The following is a 23,259-nucleotide window of genomic DNA, read 5'->3' on the forward strand; positions in this document are numbered from 1 at the left end:
CACGGAGAGTAGCAGGGGCACAGATTGCACTCTGGGTGGGGGACTTCAATGACCATCACAAAGGGTGGCTCGGTAGCATGACTACTGGCCGAGTCCTGAAGAACATAGCTGCCAGACTGAGCTTGCGACAGGTGGCGAGGGAAAAACCTACTTGACCTCATCCTCACCAATCTATCTGTCACAGATGCATCTGTCAATGACAGCATTAGTAGCAGTGACCACAGCACAGTCATTGTGGAGATGAAGTCCTGTCTTCACATTGAGGACACCATCCATTGTGTTGTGTGGCACTACCACCGTGCTAAATCGGATAGATTCAGAACAGATCTAGCAGCTCAAATCTGGGTATCCATGAGGCACTGTGGGCCATCAGCAGCAGCAGCAGAATTGTATTCCACCACAATATGTAACCTCATGGCCTGGCATATCCCTCACTCTACCATTGCCATCAAGTAAGGGACCAATCCTGATTTAATGAGTGTAGAAGAGCATGCCAGGAGCAGCACCGGGCATACCTAAAAATGAGATTCCAACCTGAAGAAGCTGCAACACAGAATCACGTGCTGAAAAGCGGAAGCAGCATGCTATTGGCAGGGCTAAGCGATCCCACAATCAGTGGATCAGATCAAAGCTCTGCAGTCCTGCCATATAGTGAATGGTGGTGGACCACTAAACAACTAATATGAGGAGCAAGCTCCACGAATATTCCCATCCTCAATGATGGCGGAGCCCAGCACGAGTGCAAAAGACAGGCTGAAGCAATTGCAACCAACTTCGACCAGAAGTCCTGAGGTCCCCACCATCACAGAAGCCAGTCTTTAGCCAATTCGATTCACTCTACGTGGCATCAAGAAATGGCTAAGCGCACTGGATTACAGCAAATGCAATGGGCCACAACAACGTCCTGGCTGTCGTGCTGAAGTCTTATGCTCCAGAGCTAGCAGCACCTGTAGTCAAGCTGTTCCAGTACAGCTACAACACTGGCATCTATCCGACAATGTGGAAAACTGTCCAGGTATGTCCCGTTCACAAAAAGGACAAATCCAATCCGGCCAATTACCGCCCTATTAGTCTACTCTCAATCATCAGCAAAGTGATGGAAGGTGTCGTCGACAGTGCTATCAAGCGGCACTTACTCATCAATCATCATCATAGGCAGTCCCTCGAATCGAGGATGACTTGCTTCCACGTCAAAAAGTTCACAGATGTTTCAATGAAGGACCTAAAATTCCAGGTCCGAACTAAATCTTGAAGGGTGGAAGATGCCTGTGCTTGGATTTATTTTTAAACGTGTGGTGACCGTTGCACAGCAGCCGCCACACGGCCTTGTCACACAGAATTGCTCACCAATAACCTGCTCACGGATGCCAAGTTTGGGTTCCCCCAGGACCACTCGGCTCCAGACCTCATTACAGCGTTGATCCTAACATGGACAAAAGAGCTGAATTCCAGAGGTGAGGTGAGAGTGACTGCCCTTGACATCAAGGCAGTATTTGACCGAGTGGCACCAAGGAGCCCTAGTAAAACTGAAATCAATGGGAATCGGGTGGGAAAACTCTCCACTGGCTGGAGTCATATCTAGCACAACGGAAAATGGTTGTGGGGGTTGGAGGTCAATCAGCACAGCCCCAAGACATCACTGCAGATGTTCCTCAGGGCAGTGTCCTAGGCCCAACCATTTCCAGCTGCTTCATCAGTGACCTTCCCTCCATCATAAGGTCAGAAGTGGGGATGTCTCTGCGCAGTGTTCAGAGCCATTCGCAACTCCCCAGATAATGAAGCAGTCCATGCCCGCATGCAGAAGGACCTGGATGACATTCAGGCTTGGGCTGATAAGTGGCAAGTAACATTCGCGCCACACAAGTGCCAGGCAATGACAATCTCCAACAAGCGAGAGTCAAACCACAGCCCCATGACATTCAACAGCATCCATCGCCGAATCCCCCTCCATCAGCATCCTGGGATTACCATTGACCAGAAACTTAACTGGACCAGCCACATAAATACTGTGCCAACAAGAGCAAGTCAGAGGCTGGATATTCTGCGGCGAGTGTCTCACCTCCAGATTCCCCAAAACCTTTCTACCATCTACATGGCACAAGTCAAAAGTGTGATGGAACACTCTGCACTTGCCTAGAGAGTGCAACAACACTCAAGAAGCTTGACACTATCCAGGACAAAGCAGCCCACTTGATTGGCACCTGATCCACCACCTTAAATACATACTCCATCCACCATTGGCGTACCATGGTTGCAGTTTGGACCATCTACAAGATGCACTGCAGCAACTCGCCAAGGCATCTTCAGCAGCACCTCCCAAACCCATGACATCTACCACCTAGGACAAGGGCAACAGAACATCACCACCTCCCAAGTTACCCAACATCCTGACTTGGAAGTATGTCACCGTTCCTGCATCGTCGCTGGGTCAAAATCCTGGAACTCCCTCCCAAACAGCACTGTGGGAGTACCTTCACCACAAGGACTGCAGCGTTTCAAGAAGGTGGCTCATCACCACCTTCTCGAGGGCAATGCCAGCAACGCCCACATCCCATGAACGAATATTTTTTTTTAAATAAAGTCTCCACCTCTGTTACAGGCTCACATTGGCTCTTTAAAAAAAAGTGTATTTTGCTATACTTTGAATGTTTTGACTTGAACTAAAAGATAATTATGTACTCTACAGCAAATCAATATAAACTGGCAGTAGAACGATATGAATGGAATAAGCTGCAGTGTGTGAAGTCCATTGTTCCCATGATTCATCTGTCCTGGAACATGGCACGTAACATCAAAGTGTCGGATCCCAAGCTTTTTGAAATGATCAAGTGAGTGTTAAATCAACAGGAGGAGTATTATTCAATTTGAGAAACTCTGGTAGTGTGACTTCAGATATTTAAGACTTCCCATCTCTGTCTAATTTGTTCATAAGTGGAACTTAAATTTTTAGTTACATCGTTCCTTGTCTGAAATGCTTGTGGGATGTTAAAACCAGTTTGATTTGGATTGTTTTAGTCTAGAGTTTACTCCGATGGATTGAATTTACTTATCTCTTCACCATGATTGATCCCCACTATAGATGTACTGGTGGCATATTTTAAAATTTGTAATCAATATTTCATTCCGTCTTAAGTTATCAGTCTGTATGTAAATACTTAGGTTGGATATTTGTGGGATAGAGAGAAGCACTGATGAGGGTAAAAGTATTATAGAAAAATAACCTATCTGGCAGGTCATTCATGACACCTAATAAATTGACCTTAAACAAATATTAGAAAGCTTTGTGATTTTGTTCAAAGTAAATAAAATTAAAGATTTTATTGATGTCAAAGTATTCCTGGAGTTATCAAATAACTCAAGCCAGGCCTGAGAAATAAACCATTGCTCATTAACCCAAATGATAAGTTAACTTCCACAGGCCCATCTTAATGTTGGTTTATCATTACATGAATCTTTACTCTTTTTATATCATGCAATGACCTGATTTTTAAAAAATGAGGTAATTAAGATCATATTTTGACTGCTTGTAAACAGCATGAGCGACGATATGGCTGCCATTATTGGTGATATAGGTGTGTCCATTACATGATGCACTACACAGCCTTGTGGTCAAAAAATGCTGGGTTACGAAATAATTCATTGCAAATTGACCCTCTTAAAACAAATTCTCTCCTTACCCCTAACAAAGGGCATCTTGCTAAAATGTCTAGAGTTTCAAAATCTAAATGAGACAGACACAGCAAACTTTAAATATGTTCAAATTACACTTTGGTCTCCTCCTCTGGTACCTTTTCCTTTGAGCACTTCACCATATTCCACTCATCTTGCCTTGCCTTTAAAATCCTTTTTTTTTAAAACCATCCACACACCTCACACCCCATGTTTCACCAAGATATTTTCCCTCCTTTTCTCCCTAAACCTCTGCAGTAAGCGACTCTCCATCCTCCGTGATTTCAATCTCCATTTCAACTTACCTTTCCCTCTGATTTCATTGCCCTTATGACTTCCCTTAGCTTTTCCCTCCATATAAACTCTCGTACCCATTTTCAAGGCCACTCTCACAACCATACCATCTCACATGGCCTCTGTTCCCATTGCGTCAGTCACTGTCAAGGTTGTCTCCGACCACTTTCTTATATCCCCACAACCCCTACCTTTGTACTTCTCAACATCTCTGCAATCTTTAACATGGTCACTATCCTCCGCCAACATCTTTCCTCTGTTATCCAGCTCAGTGGAGTTGCCCTCAATTGGTTCACTCTTACCTAGCCAGAGCATCTCTGGCAATAGTTTCTCTTCCTGCCACTCTGCCATAAGCTCAGATTTCCTCACAAGCATCTATTCTTGGCTGCCTCATCTTCCTTCTCTACATGCTGCCCCTTGTCAACATCATCCGTAGACATGAGGTCAGGTTCCACATGCATGCTGACAACATCCAGCTCTACCTCTCCACCACTTCTCTCGATTCTTCCACTGCTTCTGTGTTGTCTTACTGCTTGTCTCACACCCTGGATAAGCCATACTTTCCTCCAGTTAACTATTGGGAAAACTGAAACCATCGTCTTCAGCCTCTGCTATAAACTCCATACCATCTCTGCCAATTTCCTCCCCAGCCACTGTCTCAGATTGAACCAGAATGTTCATGACCATAGCGTCCTATTTGATCCCAGGTATGCGGAGTCAGAGGAAATGTATTAGCATGGATAGAGAATTGGCTGGCTAACAGAAAGCAGAGTCGGGATAAATGGGTCCTTTTCGGGTTGGAAATCGGTGGTTAGTGGTGTGCCACAGGGATCCGTGCTGGGACCACAACTGTTTACAATATACATAGATGACCTGGAAGAGGGGACAGAGTGTAGTGTAACAAAATTTGCAGATGACACAAAGATTAGTGGGAAAGCGGGTTGTGTCGAGGACACAGAGAGGCTGCAAAGAGATTTAGATAGGTTAAGCGAATGGGCTAAGGTTTGGCAGATGGAATACAATGTCGGAAAATGTGAGGTCATCCACCTTGGGGGGGGAAAAAAAACAGTAAAAGAGAATATTATTTGAATGGGGAGAAATTACAACATGCTGCGGTGCAGAAGGACCTGGGGGTCCTTGTACATGAATCCCTAAAAGTTAGTTTGCAGGTGCAGCAGGTAATCAGGAAGGCGAATGGAATGCTGGCCTTCATTGTGAGAGGGATGGAGTACAAAAGCAGGGAGGTCCTGCTGTAACTGTACAGGGTATTGGTGAGGCCGCACCTGGAGTACTGCGTGCAGTTTTGGTCACCTTACTTAAGGAAGGATATACTAGCTTTGGAGGGTGTACAGAGACGATTCACTAGGCTGATTCCGGAGATGAGGGGGGTTACCTTATGATGATAGATTGAGTAGACTGGGTCTTTACTCATTGGAGTTCAGAAGGATGAGGGGTGATCTTACAGAAACATTCAAAATAATGAAAGGGATAGACAAGATAGAGGTAGAGAGGTTGTTTCCACTGGTCGGGGAGACTAGAACTAGGGGGCACAGCCTCAAAATACGGGGGAGCCAATTTAAAACCGAGTTGAGAAGGAATTTCTTCATCCAGAGGGTTGTGAATCTCTGGAATTCTCTGCCCAAGGAAGCAGTTGAGGCTAGCTCATTGAATGTATTCAAATCACAGATAGATAGATTTTTAACCAATAAGGGAATTAAGGGTTATGGGGAGCGGGCGGGTAAGTGGAGCTGAGTCCACGGCCAGATCAGCCATGATCTTGTTGAGGCTCGAGGGGCTAGATGGCCTACTCCTGTTCCTAATTTTTATGTAAACTCCAACTACACATCCTCTTGATGACAAAGATCACCTACTTTTACTTCTATAACATTGCTTGCCTTTTTATCCCTACTTCAGCCCATCCACTGCTGGAACCTCCTTCCATGCCTTTGTCACCTCCAGATCAACCATTCAAATGCTTTCCATAAATGTCTGCTCATCCAAAACTCTGTTGCATCCTATCCCGCATCATGTCCCACTCACTAATCATCTCTGCTCGCTGACCTATAATTGCTCTCAGGCCCCCAACATCTCAAATTTAAAATTCTGGTCCTTAAATCTAGACGTGGCTTCACCCATCCCTATCTTAGCAACCTCCTCCAGACTTAAAACTCTCCTGAAAACTACATTTCATTATCTGGCCTCTTGTGAACCCGCCCCCCCCCCCCCTTCACCACACCAATGGCAATCTTGCCTTTACTTGTCTCGGCTCTGTGCTCTGGAAATCCTTCCCTAAACCTCTCTGTTTCTCCACCTATCTCTTCCTTGAAGACCCTCCTTAAAACCACCTCTTATCAAACTGTTAGTCTCTCTTTCTCCTCCCCCCCCCCACCCCCCCAAATATTTCTTTATTTGGCACGGTGTCAATTTTTCTCGATTACATTTCTATAAAACATCTTGGGATGTTTCACTGTTAAAGGTACTATATAAATGTAAATTCAGAAAATATTGCAGTCTTGTTTGCCACTTAAACTTCGATTCATTTTAACAACAGATGTTACTCATGAACAGTAGTGATAAAGGAATGCAGAATAGACACACGCGCACGCACAAATTTTATAACTTTAGAATGAGTTGGACACGGGCCTTTTGCCACTCACGGGATCTATTGTCTAATTTCTTGATGGCACATATTTCTTTGAGTTGTGTGAGTGAAATATATTATTTATTCCTAGTCTATCATTTAAATTTTGATTACTAAACAACTGATTGAACTTTGCTTTTAAGTAAAACTGATGGCCGATGGTCTGAACTAATTTGAAAATGTATGGATTTTCCAGGTGATCCCCAGGCAAACATCTTAGTTTCCCATATCACACAACTAGTCTAACTAGCCTGAATCACAGTCTTACCCAGCATTCTCACTTTACCCCAGATGTGGGATTGATGACTATGTCATTAAATGGAGTACTGAGCAGAGGGAAAGTGCCCAGTAGATAAGAGAGAAAATTGGCAAGGGTTCCAACTCAAGCTGCACTTCACCTGTTCTATTGGCCACCACAAAGTGATGGAGACCATAAAGGTACTGCCTGCTTATCCTCTGGGGCCTCCAGTCAAAGTATAAGAGGATATCAGAAGAGAAAAGACAGGGAGTGGGAGGGGGTGTTTTGCTAAAATTAAGCACCTCTAAAGTATTGATTTCTTTCTTTAGGTACTGCCTGTTGAGAACCCTCAAGCAATGCCAGATGCTAAGGGAAGCTCTCATTAGCACAGGCAAAGAGATTGTATGGCATGGCCGTACAAAGGAGGAGCCTGCACACTACTGCAGCATTTGTGAGGTCAGTAAAACTTGTATTCTGTTCAAGATAATGGTAACATAAGTTTAGAGTAGTATACTAAATGTTCATTAATTTGCAATTAGCATTGATCATATTAAAAGTGGTTGCTGTTTTATTTAATTTGCTTTTCTTCCCTCTCCACCCCCTCCCATCAGCAAAAAATGCATTTAAAGCTTTGTGAGGAGCTAGTTGTAAGTGAATATATTTTATATGAAATGATAGACTTAATCACACTTTTACAATTTCTGAAAGACCCAATCAAAATGGTGTTTAATTGAGAGGTTCACTGTTGAAATATGAGCATGATGAAACTCTGCTTATTGGAAATAAGATTTTAAATGGCTCATTGGTCAAAAAAATATTATCCTAAATTTTGAACTTGGTAGAATTAGTGGCAACTACAAAATCTGGATTCTTTTTCGGACACAGTATTCCAAAAGTGTTTTCATTTTCTTGATCATCTTTCCTTGGGTATAGGCACCAAAACAAAATGATGTATGTTAATTTAAAATTGATACAATAATGGTGATGTTGTTTAATCATGGCAAATGATTTCCATCAATTAGTCTACAACAGATCCAGACATGAGGCGAGGAAAGCACCTTTGGTGGAAAGCTTTGGGATCTAGAGGTCAAATGTCACCTATTCCTCACAAGCATGCTACACCAACTTATGTCTCAAATTATTCGTACTGTATCCCAAAATATTGTTTTCTGAAGAAATGTATCTAATTTGCATGAATCAACATGATCTGCTTCTGCTGGCTCCCTTGGGAACCTGTTCAATAGATTTACCACTCATTAGTTGAAATGTTTTCTGCAGGTTAGTTTTGAATTTACCTCCCTTCAAGTGCAGGCCATGTCCTCTGGTTCTACTGTTCTGGACATGGTGAAAAAACTTGCCGTGATCTACAAAAAAAAAAGGGAAGGTGGCTCAACCGTGACTATCTAGGGAAATCAGGGATAGTATTAAAGCCAAGGAAGTGGCATACAAATTGGCCAGAAATAGCAGCGAACCTGGGGACTGGGAGAAATTTAGAACTCAGCAGAGGAGGACAAAGGGTTTGATTAGGGCAGGGAAAATGGAGTACGAGAAGAAGCTTGCAGGGAACATTAAGGCGGATTGCAAAAGTTTCTATAGGTATGTAAAGAGAAAAAGGTTAGTAAAGACAAACGTAGGTCCCCTGCAGTCAGAATCAGGGGAAGTCATAACGGGGAACAAAGAAATGGCAGACCAATTGAACAAGTACTTTGGTTCAGTATTCACTAAGGAGGACACAAACAACCTTCCGGATATAAAAGGGGTCAGAGGGTCTAGTAAGGAGGAGGAACTGAGGGAAATCTTTATTAGTCGGGAAATTGTGTTGGGGAAATTGATGGGATTGACGGCCGATAAATCCCCAGGGCCTGATGGACTGCATCCCAGAGTACTTAAGGAGGTGGCCTTGGAAATAGCGGATGCATTGACAGTCATTTTCCAACATTCCATTGACTCTGGATCAGTTCCTATCGAGTGGAGGGTAGCCAATGTAACCCCACTTTTTAAAAAAGGAGGGAGAGAGAAAGCAGGGAATTATAGACCGGTCAGCCTGACCTCAGTCGTGGGTAAAATGATGGAATCAATTATTAAGGATGTCATAGCAGCGCATTTGGAAAATGGTGACATGATAGGTCCAAGTCAGCATGGATTTGTGAAAGGGAGATCATGCTTGACAAATCTTCTGGAATTTTTTGAGGATGTTTCCAGTAAAGTGGACAAAGGAGAACCAGTTGATGTGGTATATTTGGACTTTCAGAAGGCTTTCGACAAGATCCCACATAGGTGATTAATGTGCAAAGTTAAAGCACATGGGATTGGGGGTAGTGTGCTGACGTGGATTGAGAACTGGTTGTCAGACAGGAAGCAAAGAGTAGGAGTAAATGGGTACTTTTCAGAATGGCAGGCAGTGACTAGTGGGGTACCGCAAGGTTCTGTGCTGGGGCCCCAGCTGTTTACATTGTACATTAATGATTTAGACGAGGGGATTAAATGTAGTATCTCCAAATTTGCGGATGACACTAAGTTGGGTGGCAGTGTGAGCTGCGAGGAGGATGCTATGAGGCTGCAGAGTGACTTGGATAGGTTAGGTGAGTGGGCAAATGCGTGGCAGATGAAGTATAATGTGGATAAATGTGAGGTTATCCACTTTGGTGGTAAAAACAGAGAGACAGACTATTATCTGAATGGTGACAGATTAGGAAGGGGGAAGGTGCAGCGAGACCTGGGTGTCATGGTACATCAGTCATTGAAGGTTGGCATGCAGGTACAGCAGGCAGTTAAGAAAGCAAATGGCATGTTGGCCTTCATAGCGAGGGGATTTGAGTACAGGGGCAGGGAGGTGTTGCTACAGTTGTATAGGGCCTTGGTGAGGCCACACCTGGAGTATTGTGTACAGTTTTGGTCTCCTAACTTGAGGAAGGACGTTCTTGCTATTGAGGGAGTGCAGCGAAGATTCACCAGATTGATTCCCGGGATGGTGGGACTGACCTATCAAGAAAGACTGGATCAACTGGGCTTGTATTCACTGGAGTTCAGAAGAGTGAGAGGGGACCTCATAGAAACGTTTAAAATTCTGACGGGTTTGGACAGGTTGGATGCAGGAAGAATGTTCCCAATGTTGGGGAAGTCCAGAACCAGGGGTCACAGTCTAAGGATAAGTGGTAAGCCATTTAGGACCGAGATGAGGAGAAACTTCTTCACCCAGAGAGTGGTGAACCTGTGGAATTCTCTACCACAGAAAGTAGTTGAGGCCAATTCACTAAATATATTCAAAAGGGAGTTAGATGAAGTCCTTACTACTTGGGGGATCAAGGGGTATGGCGAGAAAGCAGGAAGGGGGTACTGAAGTTTCATGTTCAGCCATGAACTCATTGAATGGCGGTGCAGGCTAGAAGGGCTGAATGGCCTGCTCCTGCACCTATTTTCTATGTTTCTATTATCTAATCCCTTTTTAGAATTCTAAAAGCAGAAATCATATCGTCTCTCAACCTCTTTTCTGGTGAGACCCTGCCCAATTGACATAATTGGGAAGGAAATCTGCCATCCTTACCTGGTCTGACCTATATGTGATGCCAGACCCACAGCAATGTGGTTGACTCTTAACTGCCCTCGGAGATGGCCTTGCAAGCCACTCAGTTATAACAAACTGCTACGAGAAACAATAAGAATAAAAACGGATGGACCACTCGGCTTCAACCTCAGCAGCAGCTTGGGACATGACAACAGCACACCCAGCCCAGGCGACGCTGCAAAGTCCTCCTCACTAACATCTGGGGACTTGTGCCAAAACTGGGAGAGGTGTCCCACAGACCAGTCAAGCAATAGCCTGACGTAGTCATACTCACAGAATCATACCTTTCAGCCTATGTCCCAGACTCTTCCATCACCATCCCTGGGTATATTCTGTCCCACCATCAGGACAGACCCACCAGGGGTGGCGACATGAGATACACAGTCGGGAGGGAGTGATCCTGGGTGTCCTCAACATTGACTCCAGAACCCATGAAGTCTCATGGTTTCAGGCCAAGCATGGGCAAGTAAACTTCCTGATAATTACTACCTACCGCCCTCTGTCAGCTGATGAATCAGTACTCCTCTGTTGAACACCACTTCGATGAAGCACTGAGACTAGCAAGGGAACAGAATGTACTCTGGGTGGGGGACTTCAATGTCCATCACCAAGACTGGCTCGGTAGCACCACTAATGACCGAGTTGCCGGAGTCCTGAAGGACATAGCTGCCAGACTGACCTGCGGCAGGAGAACCAACACAAGGAAAAACCTACTTGACCTCGTACTCACCAATCTACCTCTCGTAAATGCATCTGTCCATGACAGCATTGGTAGCAGTAATCACTGCACAGTCCTTGTGGAGACGAAGTGCTGTCTTCACACTGAGGATATCATCCATTATGTTGTGTGGTGTTACCACCGTGCTAAATCGGATAGATTCAGAACAGATCTAGCATTTCAAATCTGGGCATCCATGAGGCACTGTGGGCCATCAGCAGCAGCAGAATTGTATTCCACCACAATATGTAACCTCATGGCCTGACATCCCTCACTCTGCCATTACCATCAAACCAGGGGACCAGCCCTAGTTGAATGAAGAGTGTGGCAGAGCAAGCCAAGAGCAGCACCAGGCGAACCTAAAAATGAGATGCCAACCTGGGGAAGCTGCAACACAAGACTACATGCATGCTAAAAAGCAGAAGCAGCATGCCATTGACAGGGCGAAGGGATCACACAATCAATGGATCAGATCAAAACTCTACAGTCCTGTCACATCCAGTCGTGAATGGTGGTGGGCCATTAAACAACTAACGGGAGGAGGAGGCTCAATAAATACCCCCATCCTCAATGATGTCGGAGCTCAGCACGTGAGTGCAAAAGACAAGGCTTAAACGTTTGCAACCATCTTCAGCCAGAAGTGCCGAGTGGATGATCCATATCGGCCTTCTTCTGAGGTCCCCACCATCAAAGAAGCCAGTCTTCAGCCAATTCGATTCACTCCACATGATACCAAGAAACGCACTGGATACAGCAAAGGGTATGGGCCCTGACAATATCCCTGCTGTCGTGGTGAAGACTTGTACTCCAGAACTAGCCGTGCTTCTAGCCAAGCTATTCCAGTACTGCTGCAACACTGGCATCTATCTGACAATGTGGAAAACTGCCCAGGTATGTCCTGTCCACAAAGGACAAATCCAATCCGGCCAATTTACCGCCCCATCAGTCTACTCTCAATCATCAGCAAAGTGATGGAAGGTGTCGTCGACAGTGTTATCAAGTGGCACTTACTCACCGATAACCTGCTCAACGATGCCTAGTTTGGAATCTGCCAGGACCACTCTGTTCCAGACTACAGCTTTGGTCCAAATGTGGATGAAAGAGCTGAATTCCTGAGGTGAGTGACTGCTCTTGACATCAAGGGAGCATTTGACCAAGTGTGGCATCAAGGAGCCCTAGTAAAACTGAAGTCAATGGAAATCGGGGCAAACTCTCCTGGCTGGCGTCATACCTAGCACAAAGAAAGATGGTTGTGGTGGTTGGAGGTCAATCATCTCAACCCCTGGACATCACTGCGTTCCTCAGGGCAGTGTCCTAGGTCCAACCATCTTCATCAATGACCTTCCGTCCATCATAAGGTCAGAGGTGGGGATGTTTGCTGATGACTGCACTGTGTTCAGTGCCATTCGCAACTCCTCAGATAATGAAGCAGTCCATGCCCACATGCAGCAAGACCTGGACGACAATCAGGCTTGGGATGATAAGTGGCAAGTAACATTTGCACGACACAAGTGTCAGGCAATGACTATCTCCAACAAGTGAGAGTCTATCCACTGCTCCTTGACTTTCAATGGCATTGCCATTGCCAAATCCCCCACCATCAACATCCTGTGGGGGGTGGTCACCATTGACCAGAAACTTAACTGGACCAGCCACATAAATACTGTGGCAACAAGAGCAGGTCAGAGGCTGGCTCTCACTTCCTGACTCCCCACAGCCTTTCCACCATCTTCTAGGCACAAGTCATGAGTGTGATGGAATACTCTCCACTTGCCCGGATGACTTCAGCTCCAACAAAACTCAAGAAGCTCGACACCATAATAATAACTTATTTATATAGTAGTAATGTAGTAAAACATCCCAGGGCGTTTAGGACAAAACCATCCAGGACAAAGCAGCCCGCTTGATTGGCACCCCATTCATCAACTTAAACATTCACTCCCTCCACCACAGATGCACTGTGGCTGCAGCGTGTACTATCTACAAGATGCAATGCAGCAACTCGCCAAGGCTTCTTCGACAGCACCTCCCAAACCCGCGACCTCTACCACCGAGAAGGACAAAGGTAGCAGACGCATGGGAACACCACCACCTCCACGTTCCTCTCCAAGTCACACACCATCCTGACTTGGAAATATATTGCGGTTCCTTCATTGCTGGGTCAAAATCCTGGAACTCCCTCCCTCATAGCACTGTTGGGAGTACCTTCACAAGGACTGCAGCGGTTCAAGAAGGCAGCTCACCACCACCTTCTCAAGGGCAATTAGGGATGGGCAATAAAAATGCTGGCCTTGTCAGCGACACCCACATCCTGTGAACAATTTTTTTTAAATTGCCAGTCATACTCCAATCCTACCATTCCATCTTCTGTATCCTTTCAACAGCTGCATTATCCTTTTTGCATTGCAGCGCCAGAGCTCCACAAAATAGTCTAACTATGTTGAGCTTGCTTGATTTCATCATGTAAGATTCAGCAGAAAAAAGATTTTAGTCCTAACAGTTTAAGAACTGGGTACAAATCTAACCTTGAGGTGAAAAGGCAATGTAATTAACCTATTGAACTACTCAGTCCCCAACTGCTGTACATTTTATGAAACGCGAGTGTCATTACAAGATCTATAGTTTGTCCTTTTAATTCTAAAGCATTGTAGAAAAACTTGGAGAAAAAGTGCTAAGTGAACATATGGAAATTATTTAAATCTAGTATGCGTGAAATAAATTATGTTGTAAAATTGTGTTTTTGTTGGAAAATAATGTATAAATAAATAGCAATGATACTGTATTAAAATTTGGTAATATTTATTTCTATGCAACAGGTGGAAGTTTTTGATCTGCTTTTTGTCACTAATGAGAGTAACTCACGGAAGACCTATGTCGTGCATTGCCAGGACTGTGCTCGTAAGGCCAGTGGAAAACTTGACAATTTTGTAGTGCTGGAACAATACAAAATGGAGGACCTAATGCAAATCTATGACCAGTTCACATTAGTAAGTTAATTCAGTACAATGGCAATATATTTGAAACGTGTTATTATTGTAACTGTAAAGATAAGAGAGTACTTTAGTAATTCTAGCATTATTAGGCCCAGTGACTCTGTCTGAGCTATGCAGATCAAAAGGAAACAAGGTTCAATCCCCGATCAGTGTTGGGTTCATTGATCTCAGTGGGGACAGTACAATTGGCCACAGTATCCTGAGGATAGGCAGGAGAAAATTAGCCAGGGTTCTTGCTTCTGATCACTGTACAATGACTGCTATGGAAATTGCATATCGGTGAACACTGGTAGCGACAGAATTGAGCTCAGCCGTGACATCTTCCATAGTTGGATGGCCTGCTGACATTACTGTCCAGGTTCATTAAAGAACACTTGATCAAGGTACTGGAACCTGGCTAGCATCTTTGGAATTGTGCCCAGTGTGGGAGTCAACACTCGTGAAGAAACTAAAATGTTAAACAGAATAAAGTGCAGAATTCTAAAACAGATGGAGAATCTGAGCAATGTTAGTGCTGATTAGCATAAATATATATTTTTGTTGGAATTAACAAAAAAAATCAAGGTCACAGATCAGAAAATGGGGAGGGCATTTTTAATGCACAAAAATAATGGGGAGAGGACTTGAAAAATAAAAATGAAGTCACCATTCATTTTTTTTATTTGCAAACCTCTTCCAGTTTTCCATTTTACAGTTCTTAATAGGCAGTGATTCCTTGCTTGAGATGTTTTCACTGTTACTTTGCTCAAGTTGCCATTGTTCCTGTATAAGTTGTAACCATGACTGGAAACTAATTAATCATTTGGGCGATGGAATTACAGCCATGTCTGATTTGTCATCACCAGCATTCATATTTGCATACTTCCAGCAGGGATTGTTGGATAGCAGTCAGCCTTGGAAAACTGTAATTGATCTCCCTTCCCAACCCCTACCTGGAGTGCTGAGGCTGATTTTAGCACCACTACTGTTTTATTTGTTTGAGATCAGTTAACTTAGCAGAAACCTGCAACCCTTCTCTCATTCTCACTGGCAGAGTACAGATGCTTTTGATGCTATTTGAAATCCACTTACATTGTATCTAAAAATAGCTATTGCTTCAAGGATTACCATGCAGAGCTATTTATTCTCATTTAAAATCTGTTATTTCTGTTGCAGGCCCCTCCACTGCCTTCATCCTCATCTTGACACGTATTGTTATATGGACAACTAGCGAAACATCTTTGGTATTCAGGATGTGACATCAACTTCCACTGTGTTACACCACTGATTTTTGGCTATCCCATGTGGCTGCTGACTGAAAACTGTGTGTCTATGCAACCTTCCAAGTGCGGAGTGTCAACAGTACTGGATAGGAGTGGAGCTTCTCCTTTTCCAGGATAAATGAATTCAAGTAAAGCTGTTTTAGCTGTACCTATAAATAACTTTTCATATTTTGTATATATCAGAGAAAAACTGGCAACATCACACAAAGACTACTGACTTGAAGACATTCTTTTTTGTATTACTCTGTCTTGGGCTGATGAATTGGTTTCATCATCTTTTTTCATTCAGATTTTCCCTTTAAAAGTACTAGCTTAGCTGGTCATTTTTGTATGGTAGTTAGGAATTTTAAGTCTCTCTTGAGGGCAACATCTATTAAGAAAATTTTGTAATGTGAAAAGTTAGATGAGAGAGATTTTTTTTTACTGCTTTTATGTTCATCTGTCTTGTTATTTTGAAACCATGATGTTTAAATTTGTTCTGGTTTCCTAATTAAACTAAACAGCCAAGTCACAGATAAATGAGTTGCACATAGACTAAGGAATAAACTTCAGATTTGTGATTTTTTTTTTTGTTTTGTTTCTAATCTTGATGTAAATTTACACTATTTATAAATGCATATTTATTCCTTGAAAATATTTGTGGATGGAATGCTGTTATTTTTTCCCAGAATACCTGCCATTAAAATTTTACGGAGTTCTGTCATTTCAAACACTACTCCTAATACGTTTTCTATGTATGAAATAAAAACTGTTGAGCATTGTAATCTTTGAAACATTTAACAATTTATATTCAGGGAAGATTTATTCAAAAGTAAATTGCATATGTTAGTTTATGTATCTCGAAATTCAATATTGCATGACTAAACTCAGGGCAAGCTTTCCTTTGTTATCATAAATGTTATGCATTCGCATCTGAAAAGTATGGTGTGCTTCTCCCAGTATTACCCACTGCCAGTTGAAACAGTGTGCTTCATTAAGGGAGCCACTGTGTTCCAGGTTATAAAATTCCTGTGCTTATAATTGAATTCAGAGTAATTTTAAAACAAAAAAAGTACGGTTTTATTTAATTAGAGACATAGTAATGTAAAGTTTATTTATCTTTAGAGTTGTCTTGGTACCATGAGCATCATGGATCGCTGTTACACCAGCGCCTATGGTCTTGTGCACTAATGGCTCTAAAAGTTAACTACAAGTTTGTTATATTTCTATAATTGAGCTGTATTGGAGGCTGATTTGTGATTGTTTTTCCCCCGTTATAGTGGGAGGTGTTTAAAAAATACAGATGTTGCAACTTTGAGTAGTTTTTTTTAAAAGGTGTGATCACTTTGTCAAAATATTTATTCAGCTGATCAAGTAAGATTTCATGCAAAAGATTTGGTTTTGACTTTAAAAAGACACAAATGTGCATTAACAACTTTGTTTATGATTTAAACCTACTAAGTAACTCTTACTTGACTTTGAGAGAAACAAATTACGAGACTATTGAACATAGAGCATAGGTCCAGACTGGCAGTTGGCCGGAATAAAGCCATATTACCACCACCTTGTCCGGCCTTTCACATTAACTTCTGGTGCTCCAGGCCATTTTTCTTAGTTTGGTCCAAGCTGGAGAGCAATGTACCTTCAGAAATTGTACTATAAATAGTGTCATATGCAAGAAAGGGGAAAAGAAACAAATGTTTTGGCATTCGTTAAGAAAAAGAAATGACAGCAGAAGACAAGTAGGAGAAGATAATGAGAAAGAAAAAAGTACAAATAGTTGCTGAGTCAAAGGTTTTCACTTGTGGCTCCTCGGTTTGAATCCAGGATGAAATGAAAGTCTGTTTGCTGCATCAATGCTAGAGAATGGAATTATATCCAACGTTTGGCTCTCGCAGGCTTTATATAGCAAGCATCAGGTGCAGACGTAAACTCTGGCTTCTTTAACGATCCTAACTTCAGGAGTGCGCCCTCTCCGTTTTGCTAGTGAGGTTTTTGTTTGCACTTCCCAAACCATGTATCCTTATTGCCTTTCAGTTAGGTTGCCAGTACATGCATACTGTGAGCAATTTTGCTCTGCAGCTCCATGATGATTAGGGTTGAGACTGCTCAAACTTATATAGTAGTAATGCAGAAAACAGAGTTTTGTCTCATCTATTCAAACCCAGGCCCCATAAGTGCTTGTAAAACTTGTATTTTCTTATTCAGACTAATATCCTGGAAATTATTTAAACACTGAGTCATTCTTAAACAGTTTGTGTACAATTTTGAGAAGAAATTTTAAGGTGGGACCCCACACAATCAGGATATCAGCTTTTGGGAAGTAGTTTTCAGATGGCTGATATGAGGCCATGTTCCCCACAGAAATAAGCCAAGTTCTTTATCCAGGGTATTTATGGCCAGGTCCAAGACCATCCCAACCTCTGTCGTCGAACTACAGTACGCGGACGATGCATGCATCTGCGCACATTGAGACTGAACTCCACGTCATAGTCAACGTCTTCACTGAGGTGTACAAAAGCATAGGCCTTGCACTAAACATCCGTAAGACAAAGGTCTTCCACCAACCTGACCCCGCCACACAACACTGCCTAAGTCATCAAGATCCACGGTGCGGCCCTGGACAACATGGACCACTTTCCATACCTCGGTTACCAGCAAGAGCAGACGTCGACGACAAGGTTCAACACCGCCTCCAGCGCAGCCTTTGGCTGCCTGAGGAAAAGAGTGTTCGAAGATCAGGCACTCAAATCTGCCACCAAGCTCATGGTCTACAGGGCTGTAGTGATACCCGCCCTCCTGTATGGCTCAGAGATGTGGACCATGTACAGTAGACACCTCAAATCGCTGGAGAAATACCACCAAAGATGTCTCCACAAGATCCTGCAAATCCCCAGGAGGACAGACGCACCAACATTGGTGTCCTCGATCAGGCCAACATCCCCAGCGTCAAAGCACTGACCACACTCGATCAGCTCCGTTGGGCGGGCCACATTGTTCGCATGCCTGACACGACTCCCAAAGCAGGCGCTCTATTTGGAACTCCTACATGGCAAGCGAGCCCAAGGTGGGCAGAGGAAACGTTTCAAGGACACCCTCAAAGCCCCCTTGATAAAATGCAACGTCCTCACTGACACCTGGGAGTCCCTGGCTAAAGACTGCCCCAAATGGAGGAAGTGCATCCGGGAGGGCGCTGAGCACCTCGAGTCTCGTCGCCGAGAGCATGCAGAAAAAGAGCGCAGGGCAGCGGGAAGAGCATGTGGCAAACCAGCCCCACCCACTCTTTCCTTCAACGACTGTCTCACCTGTGACAGACTGTAATTCCCGTATTGGACTGTTCAGTCGCCCAAGAATTCACTTTTAGAGTGGAAGCAAGTCGTCTTCGATTTTGAGGGATTGCCTATGATGATGATTATAGCACTATGGCCTTTATTTAAATATTTTGATGATCTGGCATCCAGGTGTTTTAAAGCCCAAGAAAAATTAAAACAGCCAGCATGAAAGAAAAGACCTGCATTTATATAGCACAATTTATTTTATTTCCTACATTACAACAGTGAGTACACTTCAAGAAGTACTTCATTGGTTGCAAAGCGCTTTGGGTTGTTCTGAGGTTGTGAAAGGCGCTATTTTTTAAAAAAATGCAAGTCTTTCAGAGAGCGCTTTACAGTCAATAAAGTACTTTTGAAGTGTAGTCACATCTATAATGTAGGAAACGCGGCAGCCAATTTGCGCACAGCAAACTCCCATAAACAGCAATCTGATAATGACCAGATAATGTTAATTGAGAGATAAATATTGGTCAGGACACTGGCAATAACTCCCCAGCTCTTCTTTGAAATAATGCCGTGGGATCTCTTGCATCCACCTGAGAGAACAGACAGGGCCTCGGTTTAACGTCTCATCTGAACGATGATACATCCAACAGTGCAGCACTCCCTCAGTGCTGCACTGGTGTCAGCCTGGATTATGTGCTCAAGTCTCTGGAGTGGGACTTCAACCCACAACCTTCTGACTCAGGCGAGAGTGCTACCTAATGAACCATGGCTGACCTTCATGCCATTAATCATTAATTGAGGAGCAAAACTCGCATTTTTACTGGGGCATAGATTTTGTGGGGGAAATTGCCATGGAGCTGTTATGGGGAGGGTGTTTGACTCTCCTTTAATTCTGATGCATGCTTAACAACAGGTGCAAGTTACCACATTTGTAATGTTGGAAACATGGCAGGCAATTTGCGCACAGCAAGCTCCCACACGGTTCAGTCTTTAAGCGTGACCCAGAGCTTCCAGTCACCTGTCCACTTTAATTGTCCGCTCCACTCCCACTCTGATCTATCTGTCCTCAGTCTCTTGCACTGTTCCAATGAAGCTCAATGTAAGCTCGAGGAACAGCAGCACCTCATCTTTCGTTTAGGCACTTTACAGCCTTCTGGACTCAACATAGAGTTTAACAATTTCAAACCATAACCTCTGCCCCTATTTTTTTCTGTTTTTTTTTTTTCCTCTTTCCCACGGCAGTTGTTGATGATTCTGCTATCTCCATTTACACCCTATCTAGACTCATCTTTTGTTTCTTAACTCGGCCCATTACCATCTTCTTTTGCCTTGTACCATCATTCCTTTGGTCTCTCTTTCTCCTGCCTTCCACCATATTACAGACTTTTCCTTTTGTTCTTTCCAATTTTGACCAAGGGTCATCAACCTGAAACGTTTAACTCTGTTTCTCTCTCCACAGATGCTGCTTGAACTGCTGAGTATTTACCGCATTTTCTATTTTTAGTTCAGATTTGAGCATCTGCAGTATTTTGCTTTTGTGCCAGTTACCACTATCTTGCCTCTCTACATAAAGCAAGAATGGTAAGCTGTATGCACATGCAGCTCAGGAACTAGTGTAACAGAACATGGAACGTGTGACAAACTGAAAGTCAGCTGTTGGTGTCCATCTGAAAAATAGGCCTCTTTTTATTGGGGCAGGGTGATAGTGTCTCCAGATCTTGGAGAAAACATTGATGGTGTTTGTCTGTGTTGAGCTAATTTCTTGAGCAAGAAAACTTGATGTATTGTCCTCCTAAATATAATTCTACACCTGTAACAACCACTGGAAGAAATACAAAGCAAATATTTTTCAGATACCAAACTCTTCCTTTTTGTAAGGCAGTGACCCCGAAGCATCCCAAGAATAATTTTCCCACCCCTCATCCAATGCTACAGCTGCTTGCTGCCACAGCTACACGTTAAATCATTGTGTGGATATGTTTTGTGGCTGCAAGTCCAATTCTGGCACTTCTACAACAATTGTTATATAATTGGTTATTGTTTTACTAGCATTCAGTTTAGTTTGATAAATAATGGTAAAATATGAAGCGATTACATTTAAAAGTAGTATTACCCATTCAAGTAAATTCCAAGACTTTACAAGCATCCATTTTGGCACTTGTAACACTTTATTCAAAGTCCTTATTTTATACTTAAACTTTGAATACCTAGAATCATAGAATTTTTCAGCACAGAAGATGCCTATTTGGCCAATGTAGTGGGATAAAACGGATAATAATTTGTTTGTCTAAATTAATAGAAAATCAATTGTCCCTTCAACCCACACCTTTCTATTTTTTTATTTTTAAATATCCACTTCTCTTTTAAAATCTCTTATGGATTCCACTTTCACCATTGTTCCTGTTGAGGCATTCCTTTAAATAGCTTTTTTAAAAATTCTCCTAACCTTCCTTCTTTTGATTTTAAATGTATGCCCTCTGATTATTGAATAACCAACCATAGAAATAGTTTTTCCCAATTTATCTTATCAAAACCGTTCAGAATTTTGAACACCACCATTGGCTCTTCTCTTAACTGTCTCTGCTGTAGCGAAAAGTGCCTCCATTCCTCTGGTCTCTTCTCATAAGAACATACATAAGAACATAAGAATTAGGAACAGGAGTAGGCCATCTAGCCCCTCGAGCATGCTCCGCCATTCAAAAAGATCATGGCTGATCTGGCCGTGGACTCAGCTCCACTTACCCGCCCGCTCCCCATAACCCTTAATTCCCTTATTGGTTAAAAATCTATCATCTGTGATTTGAATACATTCAATGAGATAGCCTCAACTGCTTCCTTGGGCAGAGAATTCCACAGATTCACAACCCTCTGGATGAAGAAATTCCTTCTCAACTCGGTTTTAAATTGGCTCCCTCGTATTTTGAGGCTGTGCCCCCTAGTTCTAGTCTCCCCGACCAGTGGAAACAACCTCTCTGCATCGATCATGTCTATCCCTTTCATTATTTTAAATGTTTCTATAAGATCACCCCTCATCCTTCTGAACTCCAATGAGTAAAGACCCAGTCCACTCAATCTATCATCATCATGCAACTTAAAGCCTCTCATCTCTAGATGATTTATTTTTACATGAGCTGTTCCAGAATAAATTCATGAGCACATTGGAACATATTAAATCTGGAACTATCGGATGGGAGTAACATAAATTTGTATATTAAATTAAGATATAAATTCAGGATTTAATCAGATATTAACCCATTGAAATTTGTTAATTTAGTTGGATGACTTATTTTAACCAGTCATTTGATTGTGGGGTATTCATTGGCCTATAGTATACACATACATTTAGCCTGATCCCTAGAAATGACTTTGATAGGTTTATATTGGCTGCCACCATAAGCGATGCATACCACATGCAGCCAGGAGCTTCATATATTTGAAATCTAGTTGCAGCAATCTAGACCAACACCACCTATATTGTAATTCTCAAATATGTACTCTTGCTATCCTTCATTAGCTGAAGACACATTGGAACATCAAATGCTAACTCAATTGACTTATATGTTTATGCTGTACTACTGATATGGGTATGAAACCTGAGTAAGTTGAGTAATTGAAGCACTTTGAATCCCTTTGTTATTCAGCGTAACATATCTATCAATATTTCTTGTAGTCCAAATCAGCATTGAAGGCTGCATCCTTTGGAAGTATACGGTGCGGTTTTGGGAAAAGGATCAAACATCATGGAACTAATTTTACATCAGAGGTTCTTTTCTTTTATGCTGTGCTGGCAGTGGTTATCTCAAGATCTGCTTATCATGTCATATTGATAGAAAACTGAACCTTTATATTATTGTCCAGACAAGAAGGCAACTTTGGAGGCATTACTGATGATTGTGTTGTGCCACCTTAGATTATATACTTTCACATGCTTTTCAGAGAGTTCTCCAGTTCCTATTGTGGCTCGGTGTCAATGTGTTTGCTAACACTCCTGTGGAGTGCCTTGTGACATTTTACTACGTTAAAGGCACGATATAAATGCAAGTTGTTGTTCAATTTGATTCCAAATTGATTACAGGTAAGATTTATTCATCTCGGCTGAACCATCCAGATTTTTTTTTAAACATATGTCCCCTCCCCAACCTGTTTCTTGAATTAGTTCAAAGTTTTCACATACGCTTGCCCATGCTGATCACTCTTTGCATCAAGACGTTCTAACCAAACAATCTCCCAATGTTAGCTATACCCCTTGTTATGGTATCCTGGCATAACTTTTATCTATACTATTTTAACATCTTGAATAATTATGCAAGATCCCCATTTCATGCATTTGAGGCTACACAGCTCCATTCTTTTTTTTAAGTATTTCCTAGTAATTTAATCTCTTGCCTTTGATGCCATGAATGAGTCTCTTTGATCTTCTCTGCACTGCTTTCATGGTTTCAATGTTTCTCTTGTGTTGTGATGACCAAAGCCATTCTCAAGTTTCCGCACCATGTCTTGCGACTTCCAGTCAACAAGTATCATTTTACCATTCTGTTTGCTTTGTTTCTTGCTGCTCCTCCAGTGATGTGACTTATTAAATCCCTAATCCTGTGTGGCCCCAGATTGCTTTGCATTTCATT

At 42.6% G+C, this 23,259-nt stretch overlaps 1 protein-coding gene across 2 annotated transcripts in view; it reads left to right on the plus strand.

Moving 5' to 3' along the window:
* kdm6a (lysine (K)-specific demethylase 6A) overlaps positions 1-16,672 on the plus strand; it is a 424,338-nt gene extending 407,666 nt beyond the window's left edge. For both annotated transcript variants that reach the window (XM_070893443.1, XM_070893444.1), the window contains 4 exons: positions 2,687-2,828; positions 7,172-7,298; positions 13,942-14,112; positions 15,274-16,672. In XM_070893443.1, coding sequence (XP_070749544.1) covers positions 2,687-2,828; positions 7,172-7,298; positions 13,942-14,112; positions 15,274-15,303 — 470 coding nt within the window. In that variant the 3' untranslated portion in view covers positions 15,304-16,672. The remainder of the gene's footprint in view (positions 1-2,686; positions 2,829-7,171; positions 7,299-13,941; positions 14,113-15,273) is intronic.
* The last annotated feature ends 6,587 nt before the right edge of the window (positions 16,673-23,259 follow it).

This window comes from Pristiophorus japonicus, chromosome 11 (assembly GCF_044704955.1).
Source record: "Pristiophorus japonicus isolate sPriJap1 chromosome 11, sPriJap1.hap1, whole genome shotgun sequence".
NCBI lineage: Eukaryota > Metazoa > Chordata > Chondrichthyes > Pristiophoridae > Pristiophorus > Pristiophorus japonicus.